The sequence below is a fragment of the Gopherus evgoodei genome, chromosome 1 (genome assembly GCF_007399415.2).
Source record: "Gopherus evgoodei ecotype Sinaloan lineage chromosome 1, rGopEvg1_v1.p, whole genome shotgun sequence".
NCBI classification, from domain to species: Eukaryota; Metazoa; Chordata; order Testudines; family Testudinidae; genus Gopherus; species Gopherus evgoodei.
The window spans coordinates 73,819,371-73,839,180 of record NC_044322.1 but is presented as its reverse complement, the minus strand read 5'-3'; the positions used below and the strand labels follow the sequence as shown (position 1 = coordinate 73,839,180).

Genomic DNA, 19,810 nt, shown 5'->3' with positions numbered 1-19,810 from the left:
AAGAGCCCCCCCCAGTCACATCTGCAATTTGGAAGTAGCAGCTCCCCATTTAAAGTTAGCCACATATAACTTTTTTGCCCTTATCATAAGATTCTTAAGCACGGAGATGACATCTCTGCATTTAGTTTTTAAGAAGAGCTATCAAACTTCAGCATACCTATATCCCCTGGTATCTAAAGCCATTTGTCTGTTTCCTTGATAGGTTCACCTTGAAGCCACATAATTGTTCATACTCTGCCATAAAAAAAAAATCCTAGGGGGCTGCAGCAGAATGACCACGTTAGTTATGTGAAGTAATATATCATCTCTGAACAAGATCAGTTTGTCCACACTCAAGCCTATTTTAATCCCACTAATGTCCAAGTTGTCCCTTATGGCTATTGCAAGTGTCTTAGTTGTTACCGTGAATGGGGAGGAGGAGTGGGGGGGGGGGAGATAGAAGTCATTCTTTCCTTGTCTGCTTTCCCAAAGTAAACGGTTCTGAAATAATATCATTTATCTTCAATGTTGCCTTTGGGTTCATTTACAAAGGCCATAATCACTAACAAAAAAAGCCTAGCTGCAGCACTATTGCATCTTTATGGCAAGAGGAATCTCTCAAATCACTCTGTCTAAAGCTTTCTCTTAAAGCAGTGTTTCCCAAACTTGGGACACTGCTTGTGTAGGGAAAGCCTCTGGTGGGTTGGGCCAGTTTGTTTACCTGCCGTGTCCGCATGTTCTGCCAATCATGGCTCCCACTGGCCGTGGTTCATTGCTCCAGGCCAATGGGAGCTGCTGGAAGTGGCGGCCAGTACGTCCCTTGGCCTGCACCGCTTCCCACAGCCCCCATTGGCCTGGAGCAGTGAACTATTGCCAGTGGGAGCCATGATGGGCCGGACCTCCAGATGCAGCAGGTTAACAAACCAGCTCGGCCCACCAGGGGCTTTCCCTACACTAGTGGCATCCCAAGTTTTGGAAGCACTGTCTTAGATGATTGTGACTTGCAGTTCACAAAGCTTCCAGGTCTTAGACAGTGGCTTCAATATATTATTGCATAGTGATGGAGGGAGACTGTATAAGAAAAGGAGATTTAGGCTTTAATTTTCTAATATTGCTTTCTTTATGCCTTTCCAAACCTGTACAGGGGGACCAGATAGGCAGGCAGAGCTTCAGAATCTCAATGCGTGGATGAGACGATGGTGTAGAGAGGAGGGGTTTACGTTCTTAGGAACTGGGGAAACTTTTGGGATAGGAGGAGCCTATACAGGAAAGATGGGCTCCACCTAAACCAAAGTGGAACCAGACTGCTGGCACTAAACATTAAAAAGGTTGTATAGCAGTTTTTTAACTAGAAGATGGGGGAAAGTCGACTGCTGCAGAGGAGCTTGTGGATTGGACACAGACTTCTCTTAGGAGAGATTCTGATGATAGGGAATCTCCAGGTTATAGTCAGGAGCAGAGGATGGAAGAGGATAATGTAAGGGCTGGATCAGATGATAAACAGTCACATGAAAAAGAATCTGACACATCAGAAAAGGGCAGACAAATAAACAGGGACAAGTTTTTAAGGTGCTTGTACACAAATGCTAGAAATCTAAATAACAAGATGGGTGAACTAGAATGCCTTGTGATAAAGGAGGATATTGATATAACAGGCATCACAGAAACCTGGTGAACTGAGAGCAATCAATGGGACACAATCATTCCAGGGTACAAAATATATCGGAAGGACAGAACAGGTCGGGCAGGGGGAGGAATGGCACTATATGTGAAATAAAATGTAGATTCAAATGAAGTAAAATTCTTAAGCGAATCCACATGTTCCATAGAATCGGCATGGATAGAAATTCCATGCTCTAATAAAAATATAACATTAGGGATCTATTATCGACCACCTGACCAGGACAGTAATAGTGATGATGAAATGCTAAGGGAAATTAGAGATGCTATCAAAATTAAGAACCCAATAATAGTGGGGGATTTCAATTATCCCCATATTGACTCGGAACATTTCACTTCAGGACAAAATGCAGAGATAAAATTTCTCGATACTTCTAAATGACTGCTTCATTTAGGAGCAGCTGGTACGGGAATCCACAAGGGGAGAGGCAACTCTAGATTTAATCCTGACTGGAGTGCAAAAGCTGGTCCAAGATGTAACTATAGCAGGACTGCTTGGAAATAGTGACCATAATACAATAGCATTCAACATCCCTGTAAGGAGAAGAACACCTCAACAGCCCAACACTGTGGCATTTAATTTCAAAAAAGGGAACTATACAAAAATGAGGGGGTTAGTTAAACAAAAGTTAAAAGGTACAGTGACTAAAGTGAAATCCCTGCAAGTTGCATGGGCCCTTTTTAAAGACACCATAATAGAGGCCCAACTTCAATGGATACTCCAAATTAGGAAACACAGTAAAAGAACTAAAAAAGAGCCACCGTGTCTTAAAAACCATGTAAAAGAAGCAGTGAGAGATAAAAAGACTTCCTTTAAAAAGTGGAAGTCAAATCCTAGTGAGGCAAATAGAAAGGAGCACAAACACTGCCAGCTTAAGTGCAAGAGTGTAATAAGAAAAGCCAAAGAGGAGTTTGAAGAACAGCTAGCCAAAAACTCCAAAGATAATAACAAAATGTTTTTTAAGTACATCAGAAGCAGGAAGCCTGCTAAACAACCTGTGGGGCCCCTTGATGATCGAGATACAAAAGGAGCGCTAAAAGACAATAAAGTCATTGCGGAGAAACTAAATGGATTCTTTGCTTCAATCTTTCACGGCTGAGGATGTTACGGAGATTCCCAAACCTGAGCCGGCTTTTGTAGGTGACAAATCTGAGGAACTGTCACAGATTGAAGTGTCACTAGAGGAGGTTTTGGAATTAATTGAAAAACTCAACATTAACAAGTCACCGGGACCAGATGGCATTCACCCAAGAGTTCTGAAAGAACTCAAATTTGAAGTTGCGGAACTATTAACTAAGGTTTGTAACCTGTCCTTTAAATCGGCTTCGGTACCCAATGACTGGAAGTTAACTAATGTAACGCCAATATTTAAAAAGGGCTCTAGAGGTGATCCTGGCAATTACAGACCGGTAAGTCTAACGTCGGTACCGGGCAAATTAGTTGAAACAATAGTTAAAAATAAAATTGTCAGATACATAGAAAAACATAAACTGTTGAGCGATAGTCAACATGGTTTCTGTAAAGGGAAATTGTGTTTTACTAATCTATTAGAGTTCTTTGAAGGGGTCAACAAACGTCGACAAGGGGGATCCAATGGACATAGTGTACTTAGATTTCCAGAAAGCCTTTGACAAGGTCCCTCACCAAAGGCTCTTACGTAAATTAAGCTGTCACGGGATAAAAGGGAAGGTCCTTTCATGGACTGAGAACTGGTTAAAAGACAGGGAACAAAGGGTAGGAATTAATGGTAAATTCTCAGAATGGAGAGGGGTAACTAGTGGTGTTCCCCAAAGGTCAGTCCTAGGACCAATTCTATTCAATTTATTCATAAATGATCTGGAGAAAGGGGTAAACAGTGAGGTGGCAAAGTTTGCAGATGATACTGTTACCGAAATATCGGGTCTGCCTAGCTGAGAGCCAATAACAGCCTGACAAGGATAAGGAAAAGATGCTTTATTCTGCAGAAGAAAGGAGATCCTGGCACCTTGGTACAAAGACTCTGCCTTACACTGTCATAAACAGATAGCTAAGGGTTAATGTCTCTTTCACCTGGAGCACCTGACCAGAGGACCAATCAGGAAACCGGATTTTTTCAACTTTGGGTGGAGGGAATTGTGTGTCTGAGGTCTTTGTTTTCTGGCTGCCTGTTTTCTCTGAGCTTTGGAGAAGTAGTTCTACTTTCTAGTCTTCTGTTTCTAAGTGTAAGGACAAAGAGATCAGATAGTAAGTTATATGGTTTCTTTTCTTTGGTATTTGCATGAATATAAGTGCTGGAGTGCTTTGATTTGTATTCTTTTTGAATAAGGCTGTTTATTCAATAGTCTTTTAAGAAATTGCCCTGTATTGTGTCATCTTAATAGAGAGAGACTATTTGTATGTATTTTTTCTTTCTTTTTTTTTTATATAAAGCTTTCTTTTAAGACCTGTTGGAGTTTTTCTTTACTTCAGGGAAATTGAGTCTGTACTCACCAGGGAATTGGTGGGAGGAAGAAATCAGGGGAGATCTGTGTGTGTTGAAGTGGCTAGCCTGATTTTGCATTCCCTCTGGGTGAAGAGGAAAGTACTTTTTGTTCCAGGACTGGGAACAGAGAGGGGGAGTCACTCTGTTTGGATTCACAGAGCTTGTGTCTGTGTATCTCTCCAGGAGCACCTGGAGGGGGAAAGGGAAAAAGGATTATTTCCCTTTGTTGTGAGACTCAAGGGATTTGGGTCTTGGGGTCCCCAGGGAAGGTTTTTCAGGGGGACCAGAGTGCCCCAAAACACTCTAATTTTTTGGGTGGTGGCAGCAAGTACCAGGTCCAAGCTGGTAGCTAAGCTTGGAGGTTTTCATGCTAACCCCCATATTTTGGACGCTAAGGTCCAGATCTGGGAATAAAGTTATGACATGAGTGGCAGCGGGTGGGAGATAGACAGAATCCAGAAGCCAGTAGGAATATTATATTTTTCTTTTCTCTGCTAAGGGCTTTTTAGCAGAGAGAGAAACAGTTTGGTTTTAAAAGGGAACCAGAGAGAATTTTTTTTCTGCTCTCTCTGGCAGTTTGTGGCTTGCATGTTAAGCAAGAAGTCGTTAAGGGCTATCACGAGTCTTTTGTCACACAATAGCACTCCCATTGAGAGTCATACCAGCACTATATAAATGCAAATAAAGTGGTTTTTCAGGTTTACTTAACATTGAAGATTAGCTAAAGGCACTGTTGCTAGGCAGACTTCAGGAGGCAACAGAGAGCCTGCAGTTCAGAAGAGAAACACCGGAGGGCACCCCAACACAAGAAAACAGGAATCATGACTTCTAAGGCAAAAATTAAGGCCGAAGAGCAATTCAAAGAAGCTGAACACAGGCGACAAATGGAGATGAAAGAAAGAGAAGAACAAATCCAAGAGGCAGCACACAAAAGAAAACTAGAAGAAGAAGAGGTGGCCTACCGAAGGAAACAAGCAGAAGAAGAGTTGGCCCACTGCCGAGACATGGAAAAACACCAAAAAGAAATGGAAGAGAAGGAAAAACAGAGAAAACATGAACTGGAGTTGGCAAAAGCTGGGCTGCATGTGCCAGCCAACCCTAACAACCCGGCGCCAATTATTGCTCCACAGCACAGGAAATTTCCCACCTACAAGGCAGGTGATGACACCGAGGCCTTCTTGGAAAATTTTGAAAGAGCCTGTCTTGGGTACAACATCCCCGAAGACCAGTACAAGGTAGAATTAAGGCCACAGCTCAGTGGACCTTTAGCAGAGGTGGCAGCTGAAATGCCTAAGCAGCAAATGAATGACTATAAACTTTTTCAAACCAAGGCCAGATACAGGATGGGGATAACCCCAGATCATGCCCGTCGGCGTTTCAGAACCCAAAAGTGGAAACCAAAGGTGTCATTTCCCAAACACGCCTACTACATTGCAAAAAACTATGAGGCCTGGATAACAGGAAACAACATTCAAACCTTGGAAGAACTGAACCTCCTCATACAAATGGAGCAGTTCTTGGATGGTGTTCCTGAAGACATCACACGGTACATACAAGATGGAAAACGCAAAGATCTTGCTGAGGCGGGGGAGATTGGAGCCAAATGGATGGAACTGGCAGAAAGCAAGAAAGCTACTGTCAAGGGGAACGATTACCCCAGGGGGCACACAGACCATAAACCCTACAACCGAGGACAGCCAAAGACCCCACATACCACCCAAGTAAAGCCACAGACACCCTACCCTTCCACCTCACCAGTCTCCAGTAACTCACCTCGGCCCAGTGACCCATCAGATGGAAGATGCTTTAAGTGTAATGAACTGGGACATATCAAGGCCAACTGTCCAAAGAACACCATGCGAGTGCAATTCATTACACCACCATCACACCAAAGATCCCCAGGCCCGGATGCCTCTCAAATACCCTTGGAGCGAAGGGAAAATTTGAGAGTGGGCGGAAGAAGGTTACTAGCGTGGAGAGACACGGGGCACAAGTGTCAGCTATCCACCAATCCTTCGTTGACCCCAAATTCATCAACCCAAAGGCCAAAGTTACAATTTACCCCCTTCATGTCACAAGCTGTAGACTTGCCTACAGCTGAACTGCCTGTCCAGTACAAAGGCTGGTCAGGAATGTGGACTTTTGCAGTCTATGACAACTATCCTATCCCCATGCTACTGGGGGAAGACTTGGCCAACCAGGTGAGGCGGGCCAAGAAAGTGGGAATGGTTACACGTAGCCAAACCAGGCAAGCTTCCAGACCCATTCCTGTTCCTGAGCCGTCCACAGAGGCCCCGTCTGTGTTACCTGAGACCCAGACAGAGGTAGTGGACCCGGATTCCATGCCTACCACTGAAACAGCCACAGCATCTCCAGTCCCAGGCCCGGACTGGAACAGCAACCAGCACCAGCAAGTGCAACCACATCTTCAAACTCAACGCCAGAGGGTGCCAGCGAGCCACAACTGGCAGAAGCACAAGACAGCCATACCCAAAAGGCTCAGCCAGAGCCTGAAATACCCTCAGGGCACCAGCAGAGAGCCGTTCACCAGCACGGAAAACAACCCCATCATACTTACATCGCTTCCAGAGGGACCAAGCCCAAGTCCACAGTCTGAGGAAGAACTGGTGACCCCAGCCTCAAGGGACAGTTCCAGACTGAGCAGGAAGCAGGATGACAGCCTCAGAAAGCGTGGGGCGGCGGCACGGAGCACCCCACCGCCTCTCAGCTCTTCTAATCGATCCCGGTTTGTATAGACCAAGGACTTTTATACAAGGAAATTCTTTCTGGTGGACACCGGGAAGAATGGGCAGCCGCAAAACAGTTGGTGGTTCCAACTAAGTACCGGGGAAGCTCTTAAGCTTAGCCCATGATCATCCCCAGTGGGCCATGCTGGGGTGAACCAGAACCAAGGACTGGTTGGGAAGTCCTTCCACTGGGAGGGATGGGCAAGGATGTTGCCAAGTATGTCCGGTCTTGTGAGGTATGCCCAAAGAGTGGGAAAGCCTCAAGACCAGGTCAAGGCCCTCTCCAGCCACTCCCCATAATTAGGTCCCATTTCAGCAAGTAGCTGTGGATATTCTGGGACCTTCCCAAAAAAGACGACCAGAGGAAAGCAGTACATACTGACTTTAGTGGACTTTGCTACCCGATGGCCAGAAGCAGTAGCTCTAGGCAACACCAGAGCTAACACTGTGTGCCTGGCCCTAACAGACATCTTTGCCAGGGTAGGTTGGCCCTCTGACATCCTTACAGATTCAGGGTCTAATTTCCTGGCAGGGACCATGGAAAAACTGTGGGAAACTCATGGGGTTGAATCACTTGGTTGCCACCCCGTACCACCATCAAACCAATGGCTGGTGGAAGGTTCAATGGAACTTTGGGGGCATGATACGAAAATTCATCAACGAATTCTCCAATAATTGGGACCTAGTGTTGCAGCAGTTGCTGTTTGCCTACAGGGCTGTACCACATCCCAGTTTAGGGTTTTCACCATTTGAACTTGTGTATGGTCCAAGGTTAAGGGGCCATTACAGTTGGTGAAGCAGCAATGGGAGGGGTTTACGCCTTCTCCAGGAACTAACATTCTGGACTTTGTAAGCAACCTACAAAGCACCCTCCAACACTCTTTAGCCCTTGCTAGAGAGAACCTAAAGGATGCTAAGAAAGAGCAAAAGGCCTGGTATGACAGACATGCCAGAGAATGGTTCTTTCAGGGTAGGAGACCCAGGTTATGGTCTTGAAGGCGCAACAGGCCCATAAGATGGAAGCATCATGGGAAGGGCCATTCACGGTCCAAGAGCCCCTGGGAACTGTAAACTACCTCATAGCATTTCCCAATTTCCTCACTAAAGCCTAAAGTGTACCATGTTAATTCTTCTCAAGCCTTTCTATTCCAGAGACTTACGGGTTGTCAGTTTACAGTCCAGGGAGATGAGGCTGAGTGGCCTGACGGTGTCTACTACGACGGGAAAAAAAGCGGTGGCGTGGAAAGAGGTGAACCTCTCAACCACCCTGGAACGTCTGCAGCGGCAACAAATTAAGGAGCTGTGCACTAGCTTCGCCCCATTGTTCTCCGCCACCAGGACGGACTGAACGGGCATACCACTCCATTAATACAGGTAATGCTCACCCAATCAGAACCCCACCCTACGGGTGTCTCCTCATGCCCAAGCTGCTATAGAACGGGCGCTCCAGAACATGCTACAATGGGTATAATCCGCCCATCTACCAGTGCATGGGCATCTCCAGGGGTTCTGGTACCAAACCAAATGGGGAAATACGCTTTGCGTGGACTACCGTAGCTAAATGCGTAACTCGTCGGACAACTATCCCATGCCACGCACCGATGAGCTATTGGAAAAGTTGGGACGTGCCCCAGTTCATCTCTACAATAGACTTAACCAAGGGGTACTGGCAAGTACCGCTAGATGAACCTGCCAAGGAGAGGTCAGCATTCGTCACCCATGCGGGGGGGGTATGAATTCAATGTCCTTCCTTTCGGCCTTAGAAATGCACCCGCCCCTTCAGAGGCTGGTAGATGGTCTACTAGCTGGACTGGGAGAATTTGCAGTTGCCTACCTCGATGATGTGGCCATTTTTTTTCAGACTCCTGGCCCGAAACACCTACTACACCTGGAAAAGGTCTTTGAGCGCATCAGGCAGGCAGGACTAACTGTTAAGGCCAAAAAGTGTCAAATAGGCCAAAGCAGAGTGACTTACCTGGGGCACCAGGTGGGTCGAGGAACCATAACCCCCTACAGGCCAAAGTGGATGCTATCCAAAAGTGGCCTGTCCCAAGGTCAAAGAAACAGGTCCAATCCTTCTTAGGCTTGGCCGGATACTACCGGCGATTTGTACCACACTACAGCCAAATCGCTGCCCCGTTGACCGACCTGACCAAAAAGGACCCAGCCAAATGCCGTTAAGTGGACTGATGAGTTCAAAAGGCCTTTACCCAGCTTAAGGCGATGCTCATGTCTGACCCTGTGCTAAGGGCCCCGGACTTTGACAAGCCATTCCTAGTAACCACAGATGCATCTGAGCGTGGTATAGGAGCAGTGCTCATGCAGGAAGCAACAGATCACAACTTCCATCCTGTCGTGTTTCTCAGCAAAAAACTGTCTGAGAGGGAAAGTCACTGGTCAGTCAGTGAAAAGGAATGCTATGCCATGTGGTACGCCCTGGAAAAGCTACGCCCATATGTTTGGGGACGGCGATTCAACTACAAACTGACCATGCTGCACTAAAGTGGCTTCATACTGCCAAGGGGAACACAAGACACTTCTTCGTTGGAGTTTAGCTCTCCAAGATTTTGATTTTGAAATTCAACACATCACAGGAGCTTCTAACAAAGTTGCTGATGCACTCTCCCGTGAGAGTTTCCCAGAATCCAGTAGTAAAAAGTGTTCTTAAATGTAGAAGTCTGTTAGTTATATACTTAGGGGTATATGTAAAGGTGCATGTGTTGTATTAATCTGTTTATTTTCAAGTCTAGAAGGAAATCGCCGCCAGTGAGCTTCCCCACTGTCTGCAATTTGGGGGGGCGTGTCATAAACAGATAGCTAAGGGTTAATGTCTCTTTCACCTGGAGCACCTGACCAGAGGACCAATCAGGAAACCGGATTTTTTCAACTTTGGGTGGAGGGAATTGTGTGTCTGAGGTCTTTGTTTCTGGCTGCCTGTTTTCTCTGAGCTTTGGAGAAGTAGTTCTACTTTCTAGTCTTCTGTTCTAAGTGTAAGGACAAAGAGATCAGATAGTAAGTTATATGGTTTCTTTTCTTTGGTATTTGCATGAATATAAGTGCTGGAGTGCTTTGATTTGTATTCTTTTTGAATAAGGCTGTTTATTCAATATTCTTTTAAGAAATTGCCCTGTATTGTGTCATCTTAATACAGAGAGACTATTTGTATGTATTTTTTTCTTTCTTTTTTTATATAAAGCTTTCTTTTAAGACCTGTTGGAGTTTTTCTTAACTTCAGGGAAATTGAGTCTGTACTCACCAGGGAATTGGTGGGAGGAAGAAATCAGGGGAGATCTGTGTGTGTTGAAGTGGCTAGCCTGATTTTGCATTCCCTCTGGGTGAAGAGGAAAGTACTTTTTGTTCCAGGACTGGGAACAGAGAGGGGGAGTCACTCTGTTTGGATTCACAGAGCTTGTGTCTGTGTATCTCTCCAGGAGCACCTGGAGGGGGGAAGGGAAAAAGGATTATTTCCCTTTGTTGTGAGACTCAAGGGATTTGGGTCTTGGGGTCCCCAGGGAAGGTTTTTCAGGGGGACTAGAGTGCCCCAAAACACTCTAATTTTTTGGGTGGTGGCAGCAAGTACCAGGTCCAAGCTGGTAGCTAAGCTTGGAGGTTTTCATGCTAACCCCCATATTTTGGACGCTAAGGTCCAGATCTGGGAATAAAGTTATGACATACACAAATTTCACAAACTTTTTATACACTTTCAGACAAAGATCCTTGCGTGTTAACACTTGATTGGTAGGTGTCAAACCCCGCACTTCTGTTATCTGATTAGTAAAAACTGGTTTGAAGCAAGTTTTCTCTGCTTTGAGGCAGAAGAGAAAAGATAGTTCAAAAGCTCAGGTTACTGTGTACATGAGGCTTCTGCTTTCCCCTACTGGCTGCTTGTAAGCTGTTAAGGGGGGCTACCAGTAACTTTCATAATAGTAAACTACTCAAGATAGTTAAGACCAAAGCAGATTGTGAAAAGCTTCAAAAAGATCTCACAAAACTAAGTGATTGGGCAACAAAATGGCAAATGAAATTTAATGTGGATAAATGTAAAGTAATGCACATTGGAAAAAATAACCCCAACTATACATACAATATGATGAGGGCTAATTTAGCTACAACGAGTCAGGAAAAAGATCTCAGCGTCATCGTGGATAGTTCTCTGAAGGTGTCCACGCAGTGCACAGAGGTGGTCAAAAAAGCAAACAGGATGTTACGAATGATTAAAAAGGGGATAGAGAATAAGACTGAGAATATATTATTGCCCTTATATAAATCCATGGTACGCTCACATCTCGAATACTGTGTACAGATGTGGTCTCCTCACCTCAAAAAAGATATTCTAGCACTAGAAAAGGTTCAGAAAAGGGCAACTAAAATGATTAGGGGTTTGGAGAGGGTCCCATACGAGGAAAGATTAAAGAAGCTAGGCCTCTTCAGCTTGGAAAAGAGGAGACTAAGGGGGGATATGATAGAGGTCTATAAAATCATGAGTGATGTGGAGAAAGTGGATAAGGAAAAGTTATTTACTTATTCCCATAATACAAGAACTAGGGGTCACCAAATGAAATTAATAGGTAGCAGGTTTAAAACTAATAAAAGGAAGTTCTTCTTCACACAGCACACAGTCAACTTGTGGAACTCCTTACCTGAGGAGGTTGTGAAGGCTGGGATTATAACAATGTTTAAAAGGGAACTGGATAAATTCATGATGGCTAAGTCCATAAATGGCTATTAGCCAGGAAGGGTAAAGAATGGTGTCCCTAGCCTCTGTTCATCAGAGGATGGAGATTGATGGCAGGAGAGAGATCATTTGATCATTGCCTGTTAGCTTCACTCCCTCTGGAGCACCTGGCATTGGCCACTGTCGGTAGACAGATACTGGACTAGATGGACCTTTGGTCTGACCCGGTACGGCCGTTCTTATGTTCTTATGTACATTTTCCTCTACTGTGTTCCACATTCCTCAGTTTCCTCCATTCCTGTTGGTTAGGGGTCAGCAACCTTTTAGCAGTGGTGTGCCGAGTCTTCATGTGTACACTCTAATTTAAGGCTTCTCGTGCTGGTAATACGTTTTAACGTTTTTTAGAAGGTCTCTTTATAAGTCTATCATATATAACCAAACTACTGTTATATGTAAAATAAACAAGGTTTTCAAAATGTTTCAGAAGCTTTATTTAAAATTAAATTAAAATGCAGATCTTATTCGTTTAGTGTGATCCTTGCCGAGTTTTCCAATGTCTGGTGGTACGTATTTAGATACTTTAAGCTGCACACAGGCGTCTGAGTTATAAGCTGATAACCAGCTGGCAGGAGGTCAGTGGCTGGAACCCCAGATCGGCAACTGAGGTGAGTGGAACTGGCGGCTGATAGGGCTGAGCAGGGCTGGAAGCCTGGACCCTGTCTGGCAGGGGGCTTGAGCTGGAAGCAAAGTGAGTGGGGCTGTGGCGGGGATCCCGGTTGATAAGGGGCCAGCAGCCGTAACCCCAGAGCGGCAGCGGGCTGAACAGGTCAGCCTGCCCAGCTCTGGGGTTTCAGGGGTGGGCTGAGCATCCCCACCAGCCCCTCTCTGGGGTTTCAGCCACCAGCTCCTGCCAGATGGGGTCTCAGATCACTGCCAGCCTGGGGTTCCTTCACCCAGGCCAGCAGCGGACGCTGAGTGGGACCGGCTGGCAAGGGGCCAGCAGTGGGAACCCCAGAGCAGCGGTGGGCTGAGCAGATCAGCCCACCACTGCTCTGGGGTTTCCACCACCAGCTCCTGCCAGCTGGGGTCTCAGCCTGCTGCCAGCCTGGGGTTCCTTCCCCCAGTCCAGCAGCAGGTGCTGAGTGGGGTTGTGGTGGTGGTGGGGGAACCTGGCTGGCAAGGGGCCAGCAGTGGGAACCCCAGGGCGGTGGCGGGCTGACTGGGACTGGCGGTGGGAGCCCGGCTAGCAGGAGCCAGTGGTGGAAACCTCAGAGCAGAGTCGGGCTGAGCAGCTCAGCCTGCCCTGTGTGCCATCAAAAATCGGCTTGCGTGCCACCTTTGGCACGCATGTCATAGGTTGCCGACCCCTGATATATAACTAAACTATTGTTGTATGTAAAGTAAATAAGGTTTTTAAAATGTTTAAGAAGCTTCTTTTAAAATTAAATTAAAATGCAGAGCCCCCTGGACTGGTGGCCAGGACCAGGATAGTGTGAGTGCCACTGAACATCAGCTTGCGTGCCACCTTTGGCATGCATGCCATAAGTTGCCTACCCCTGCTGTAGGTGCTGTGAGAGAACTTTACATCTGAAGACAGTCAGAATGTGCCTGTCTTTAACTCAGTCATCAGCATGGTGTTCTACCTAGAGAAAATGAGGAGGGTGTGAGCCATGCACCCATCTGGAAGTGTTCCACTGTTGAACAGAAGAAGGATAACTCCCCTGATCAGCAATTGCCTCCTTATTCTGTTCATGATTCATAAGTGAGTGAAGAAGAGGAATGAACTGATAGAGAACTACAGAATGGCTTCTGTGGGTCATGGACCAGAGGTTGCTTCTGGGAGGTCAGAAGATGCTAGCAAATGAGCAGGGATAAAACTCTCAAATTGTGGGACTCCTTGTTCAGCTGCTTTGGTGTTTGCATTAACTGGTGTTTGCAAATATTCATATGAGCAAAATTTCATTCTCTAAAATACTTGTGTAAAGGAAGTTTCACATGCATATGTGTCCATATGCCAATACTTATGTGAATGTATAGTTGCATGAACATTCACACCATAAGTGTTCGTGTTGGTCTCTTGATAACTGTTTTTATGTATAGAAGTCATCCAGTTAGGGAGCACAAACAATGCAATATTCCTTAGGTGATCATTCACAAAATGCAATTATGAATAGCACCTACTTGAAGCAATAGTAGCAGCAAGTTATTCATGATCAGTCTTTAGCTGAAATATGTTCATATAAATCCTTTGTTGAATACGTTTGAGTAATAAATATATACATTTTTTAAAAAGCCTATTGATGTATAGTTTTAATAGAATATGGCTATATTGATCAAATAATTGTTGGCTCTAAATAATTTGTTCAGGGTTTTTTTAGTATAATGCTGTCATGGTATAATTCCCCAATCTGTACCTTAGCATCCAAAAGATGGGGTACCAGCATGAATTCCTCTAAGCTTAATTACCAGCTTAGAACCCGTAGCGCTGCCACCAACCAGGAATTACAGTGCCTGGTACACTCTGGTCCCCCCAAAACCTTGCCCAGGGACCCCCAAGACCCAGACCCCCTGGATCTTAACACAAGGAAAGTAAACCCTTTCCCTCACCGTTGCCTCTCCCAGGCTTCCCCTCCCTGGGTTACCCTGGAAGACCACTGTGATTCAAACTCCTTGAATCTTAAAACAGAGAGGAAAATCCACCTTTCCCCCTCCTTCTCTCCCCCCCTCCCAGACTATCCCTGAGAGAGACAGTAATCCTAACACAGAGAGAAATTAGCCTCTCTCTCCCCCTTCCCTCCTTTCTCCCCACCAATTCCCTGGTGGATCCAGACCCAGTCCCCTGGGGTCTCACCAGAATAAAAAAAACAATCAGGTTCTTAAACAAGAAAAGCTTTTAATTAAAGAAGGAAAAAACAGTAAAAATTATCTTTGTAAATTTAAGATGGAATAGGTACAGGGTCTTTCAGCTATAGACACTGGGAATACCCTCCCAGCCTAAGTATTCAAGTACAAATTAAAATCCTTTCAGCAAAATACCAGTTTAAACTCCTTTCAGCCAAATACACATTTGAACTCCTTCCAACCAAATACACATTTGCAAATAAAGAAAACAAGCATAAGCCTAACTCGCTTTATCTACTTAGTACTCACTATTTTGAATCTATAAGAACCTGTATCAGGGAGATTGGAGAGAAACCTGGTTGCACGTCTGGTCCCTCTGAGCCCCCACAGTGAACAACAACCAAAAACTAACAGCACACACAAAAACTTCTCTCCCTCAAGATTTGAAAGTATCCTGTCCCCTGATTGGTCCTCTGGTCAGGTGACAGGCAGGCTCACTGTTCTTGTTAACCCTTTCCAGGCAAAGAGATATGAAGCACTTTTGTTCTATTAACTCTTACTTATCTGTTTATGACAAATGCCTTGAATTTCATTGACTGCTTTCTCGTTGTGTGATGTCATGACAATTGGAAATGGCTGAGGTATTCAAGCAGATAGTTTTCTAATTTAATTGTGAGAGGTCTAGTGTCAGCTCATTCTAGATGGAGATCCTGCAACCTGGAATGCGCCTCCCCACTTCGGTCTGGTAGAGCTCACTTTTCCAAACTTTAACTATTTTACACATAAAAGGGAAGAATTGTTTGAATTTGGGGCAATGATCAAAGGTTTTAGTCTTTAGATGTTAGTCCTATTTTGGAATTTGTTTAATATCTTTACATATTTTCAGAGCTTTTGATGGATACGTTTTAACTAATTCTAGTGAAGAACAATTGTTTTAGTTCCCTGTTATATCAAACCCTTTTTGTTTGAAAAGAGAAGGAGAGAAGGTCAGAAATTTACATTCCATGCTATGGCTAATGCATTTTGTTTTTTATATCAAAAGATAAAGTGGTGGGTTTTCTTTTAAATATAATTCTAGTGCTGTTTTATTTTAAGATGCCAAGACATTTTTCAGAATTGTTCAATAATAGGCGATAGATTTAAGACTTGTATTTTGTTTTCCTTAGTATGACAGTGAACATAAAACTTGGATGTGGAAAAACATGAAGTTATCTAATAGTGAAACTCTATTGCTTTGAACAGCAAGATTAATATGCATTTTAATCTTTGCCTTATATTTTTAAATGTTTTGTTCAGTACAGGAAAAGTAAAATCAAAGTGCTAGTTTCTTAGCATGCTTTTTCAGAAAGTACCTTAAGTATTGTACTTTTGCATGTATTAATTTCCATAGTTTCCTATTTATTTCTTCCCCAATGACCTCTAATTTGTAATCTTTATAATTTAGGTAATGTTTTGTTGTGGTACTCTCATTAGGATGATGCAACATTGAATGTTTTCTACTTATTGATGTTTGAGATGTATAACTAAATCTAGAAGATAAAGCATGAACTGTGAAATGATAACTAAAACTGGAATATAATTATTGAAATTATGACCTTTTGGTTAATGTCAAGTGTTGTATCAGTTTTAATATCTGGCCTTTTTTACCCCCAAAACCTTTATGATCTAAAATGTCCATGCTTGTATATTATAACTTGAGTGAAATTTACCCTGAAGTCCTCACATGTTAAGCCTTTTTTAATTATAGCTGTGAACAAACATTAAAAATTTGGAGGTTTGGACTCCATTCCTGCAAATACTCATGTATTATGAGCTGTCCATTGAAGCCAGTGAACCAAGGCCTTTACAGTCATATAATAAACTAGAGTCTCAATCCTGTACTACTGAAGCCAATGGGAGCTTTGACATTGTGATACAGAGATGTTTAGTCCAATATATCAAAAATATTTTCTAAGTTTTCACTTTCTTCAGCCCTTTTCATGCTGAATCTTACTTTTCTTCTCTTTTCTAAATGCATCTATAATATTTTTATGAAATGTGTCACTGTATCTAAGTGATGAAACACTGAAATCTGACGAAGTGGGTATTCACCCACGAAAGCTCATGCTCCAAAACGTCTGTTAGTCTATAATGTGCCACAGGATTCTTTGCTGCTTTTGAAATCCTTGAGACACCCACCCATGGAGACCAGCTTCCCCTTGTCTTTAGTAATTTCATAAATTGTGGCATTTAAGTCATCACCATGAGCATTGTATAAGGGGGGCTATGCCATCCATATTTCAAATCCTTGTCACTAATGTTACTCTGAACTCGATCATCTTTTGTTACTTATATGTGTAAACCTTCTGCCAGATGGAATCAGCAGTAACCAGGGCTGGGTTCAATATCTAGGGGTTCCTTCTCAACAATACAACACATAGAACCAGCTTGAGCCCCTACCCAGTAACCTGGGAAGTTGCACACTGGCCCAGATGCCTCTACGAGGCAATACTTCCCCTCTCACAAGCACAGAGTCTGAGTGTAGGAAGTCACCAACCTTGAATAGGGAAAATGCTGTAAGCAGGATTCATAAACTATAACCATGAGCAGGACACCACCCAGAGTGCATGGAGCACTGTCTTCTGATTCATGTTCTTGAGTTCTGCAACCAAAATTTTCCTTTACTATGCCCCTCTCTCCTCCCATCACCACACCCCACTCACAGTGGTTGTCCTGGGTCAGTGAGAACTCAGGGTTCAGGGGTGCATAGTGCAAGTTCACCTCCCACCTGGTGCAGGGAGAAGGCATCATCGTCTGCGCCATCATCTGAGCACTTGCTTTGGCTGGTCACCCCGTTAACCACCATTCCGTTCCCCAGGCTGCCCTGCCAGCCACTGCTCTGCACACAGTCACCTTCTACCACCTGCTTCTATACTGTGACCTCTGTAGGGTCAGTCTCTTGAGGTTTTCCCTCAACTCTTAGTGATTTTGATGTGTCATGGACTGCCAGCTACCAGTGAGGAACTAAGCGGGCTGGGCAGAAATGTCTTCCCAGCAACAAGTGATTTCAGCTTTAGTAAGCATTTAACAAAACAAAAGACTCCTAATGGAGCCTTACGTAGTTCTGTTCTTTTAACCATGGGAAGGACCAGGTTTAAACCATACCTGGAGCTCTGCAACAGAGCCCACCTCCCAGCATTGACTGCTGTCACTCACCAGCCAGCCCCTCCATTTTCACTGGGTCTGGCATTCAAACCCCTGTCTTAGCTAGTTCCTCTTAGTTGAGGGTGACCCCTAAATCAGGACAGGCTAAGCAAGTTCTGCTCCCCTTTGCTCATACAATAAAAATAACATTGATAACAACATTTCACAACCTCTGCATTCGGTACTAAAGTGATTTGTGACCCAACACCAGCCAAACTTGATCACTTTGGGCAACAAGCTCTGTCTGCTGGATATCTAGCAGAGTAGGTGGTTCATGTAAACTACAATTCTGTTCCTGAAGTCCTTTTCCATTCCCCAGGTAGCTGTCAAAGGAGAGCTCATTCAGAACCTTGCTTACATAGATTTAGAAAATATTATAATTATTATTTGGAAAATCAGATTTTAATAATACAAGATGCTTTAAAAGGTTAAGACTGCATATAACTTAGAAGGTGTTCTTGAAGACTTAATAGTTCCATGGCATTAGTTTCAGAGTTGAGGACTGAGCATGAAAACAGTTAAAATATTACCTTCCATAAGTCCTCCATATCATACCCTCTTCTGTCCTCCATTCAGCCTGGCCTAAAAAATACCCACTCACTTTTTTGTGTTATTTTTAATCTGAAAATTACATTTGGCCAACTTGAGGTTCTATAAGTGCCTGAAAGACTCTAAACAAGTGCAAGCATTGATTTGCCTGATAGGCATATTTTAAGTATAGAAACAATTTTTAAAAATCCCATTGTGTGACCTGCTTCTGCACATCTGCAACCATCCAGCTCTGTACTACCTACAAATTGGCTGTTGATGGCCAATGGAGAGTTAACTTGATTCCCATTTGCCCCCAAGGCAGGCTTCGGCAGTAATAAAGTTGATGTTAAGGATGTCATCTGACCATCATCCAGCAGTTTAGCATTTATTTATTACTAACTTGTTTGCTAACTCCCATTGGGCAATTGTTCTCTCATGTAGACACACATACAGGAAGTAATCTGGTATCTTAATGTGTATCTTAATCTCTTTTTCAGGTGCTTGGAATTGAAGGAGGACACCATTGAAAACTATCTGGCAGGCTGCCTGCCTACTTCACCTCCCACAAGTAGTAGAGGTTTCTGCCATTTTCTAATGAAGCTTTTACATCCATCCAACTGTTTGGGAATACGAGCATTTGCTGATGCACAAGGGTGCACAGATCTTATGAAGGTGGCTCACAGCTACACCATGGTAAAGCAATTTCAGTATATTTCAATTATCTAATGTGCGTCATATATTATTTTCAAAGGTATCTCACTAGCATTGGAGAAACAATTTGTTGTCATTACTCTTACTGAATAGTGCCATACTCCCAAGTGATCCTACTAAAAGCCAGTGGGGCTGCTCGTGGAGTGTGGTACTGAACTAGAATAAGGTCATCAAAATCTCACCCTGAATGGTGAATGCAGTTAACTGCTAAGACACTGTTCAGGAATGTGCTGTAAATCACAGTAGCATACTGTTTTAGTAGTAATGTTTATACTGTGAAAATGAATCTTCAGGCCTCAAAATATTTTTAATAAGGGTTTTTATTGTGCCTGCTTTGGATATAGGGAGCTTTATACTTAATGATATCTTCAGTGTATTTAGAATGTCATTTAATGTCTATATGATTATAAAATCTGTAGTTCTTTTTTAAATGATAATTTTAATCATTAATGCACATGAAAGGGGAAGAGAACAGGCAAAACAAAATGTCTTCAATGTATTTGTTTTTTCCCTTTTCTCTTCCCTTTCGATGTACATTAAGGATTAAAATTATCATTTAGAAAAGAGCTACAGTTCTATATCATACAGTACTTAAATTATACCCACTACCACCCACAGGCTGATATCACATTAACATTATTAGAAATTAATCGGAATCAATGTAGAAGAAATGTTGCCTACTAAAATACCAAAAACCTATCTGTAGTAATTTAATTCTGCACGGTTTGCTGCAATTAAGAACATCTGGCTCATGAGATTAGGTTTACGTTGAGACCGGATCACCTATCACCTCGAGAGAGATAATGGTCCCTTCTGGTCTAGATTGAAATTATTAGTGAAGTAATAGGAAAGTTTTTGATGCAGCTGCTTGGTTTCTCCAGCCAGTTCTTCATTTTAAAAAGCACACATTCTATTGCATGATTATTAAGTACCATATAATAACACATGTTTTCAGACCACTAATGCTGATGGCATTATATGCATGTGAATATCCGTATACT

The 19,810-nt window shown here is 43.5% G+C and overlaps 1 protein-coding gene across 1 annotated transcript in view; it reads left to right on the top strand.

Moving 5' to 3' along the window:
- Positions 1–19,810, top strand: part of KLHL1 (kelch like family member 1) — a 480,042-nt gene that overhangs the window by 197,937 nt on the left and 262,295 nt on the right. Inside the window, 3 exon segments of the mRNA XM_030566357.1 lie at positions 18,596–18,638; positions 18,640–18,676; positions 18,679–18,791. Coding sequence (XP_030422217.1) covers positions 18,596–18,638; positions 18,640–18,676; positions 18,679–18,791 — 193 coding nt within the window.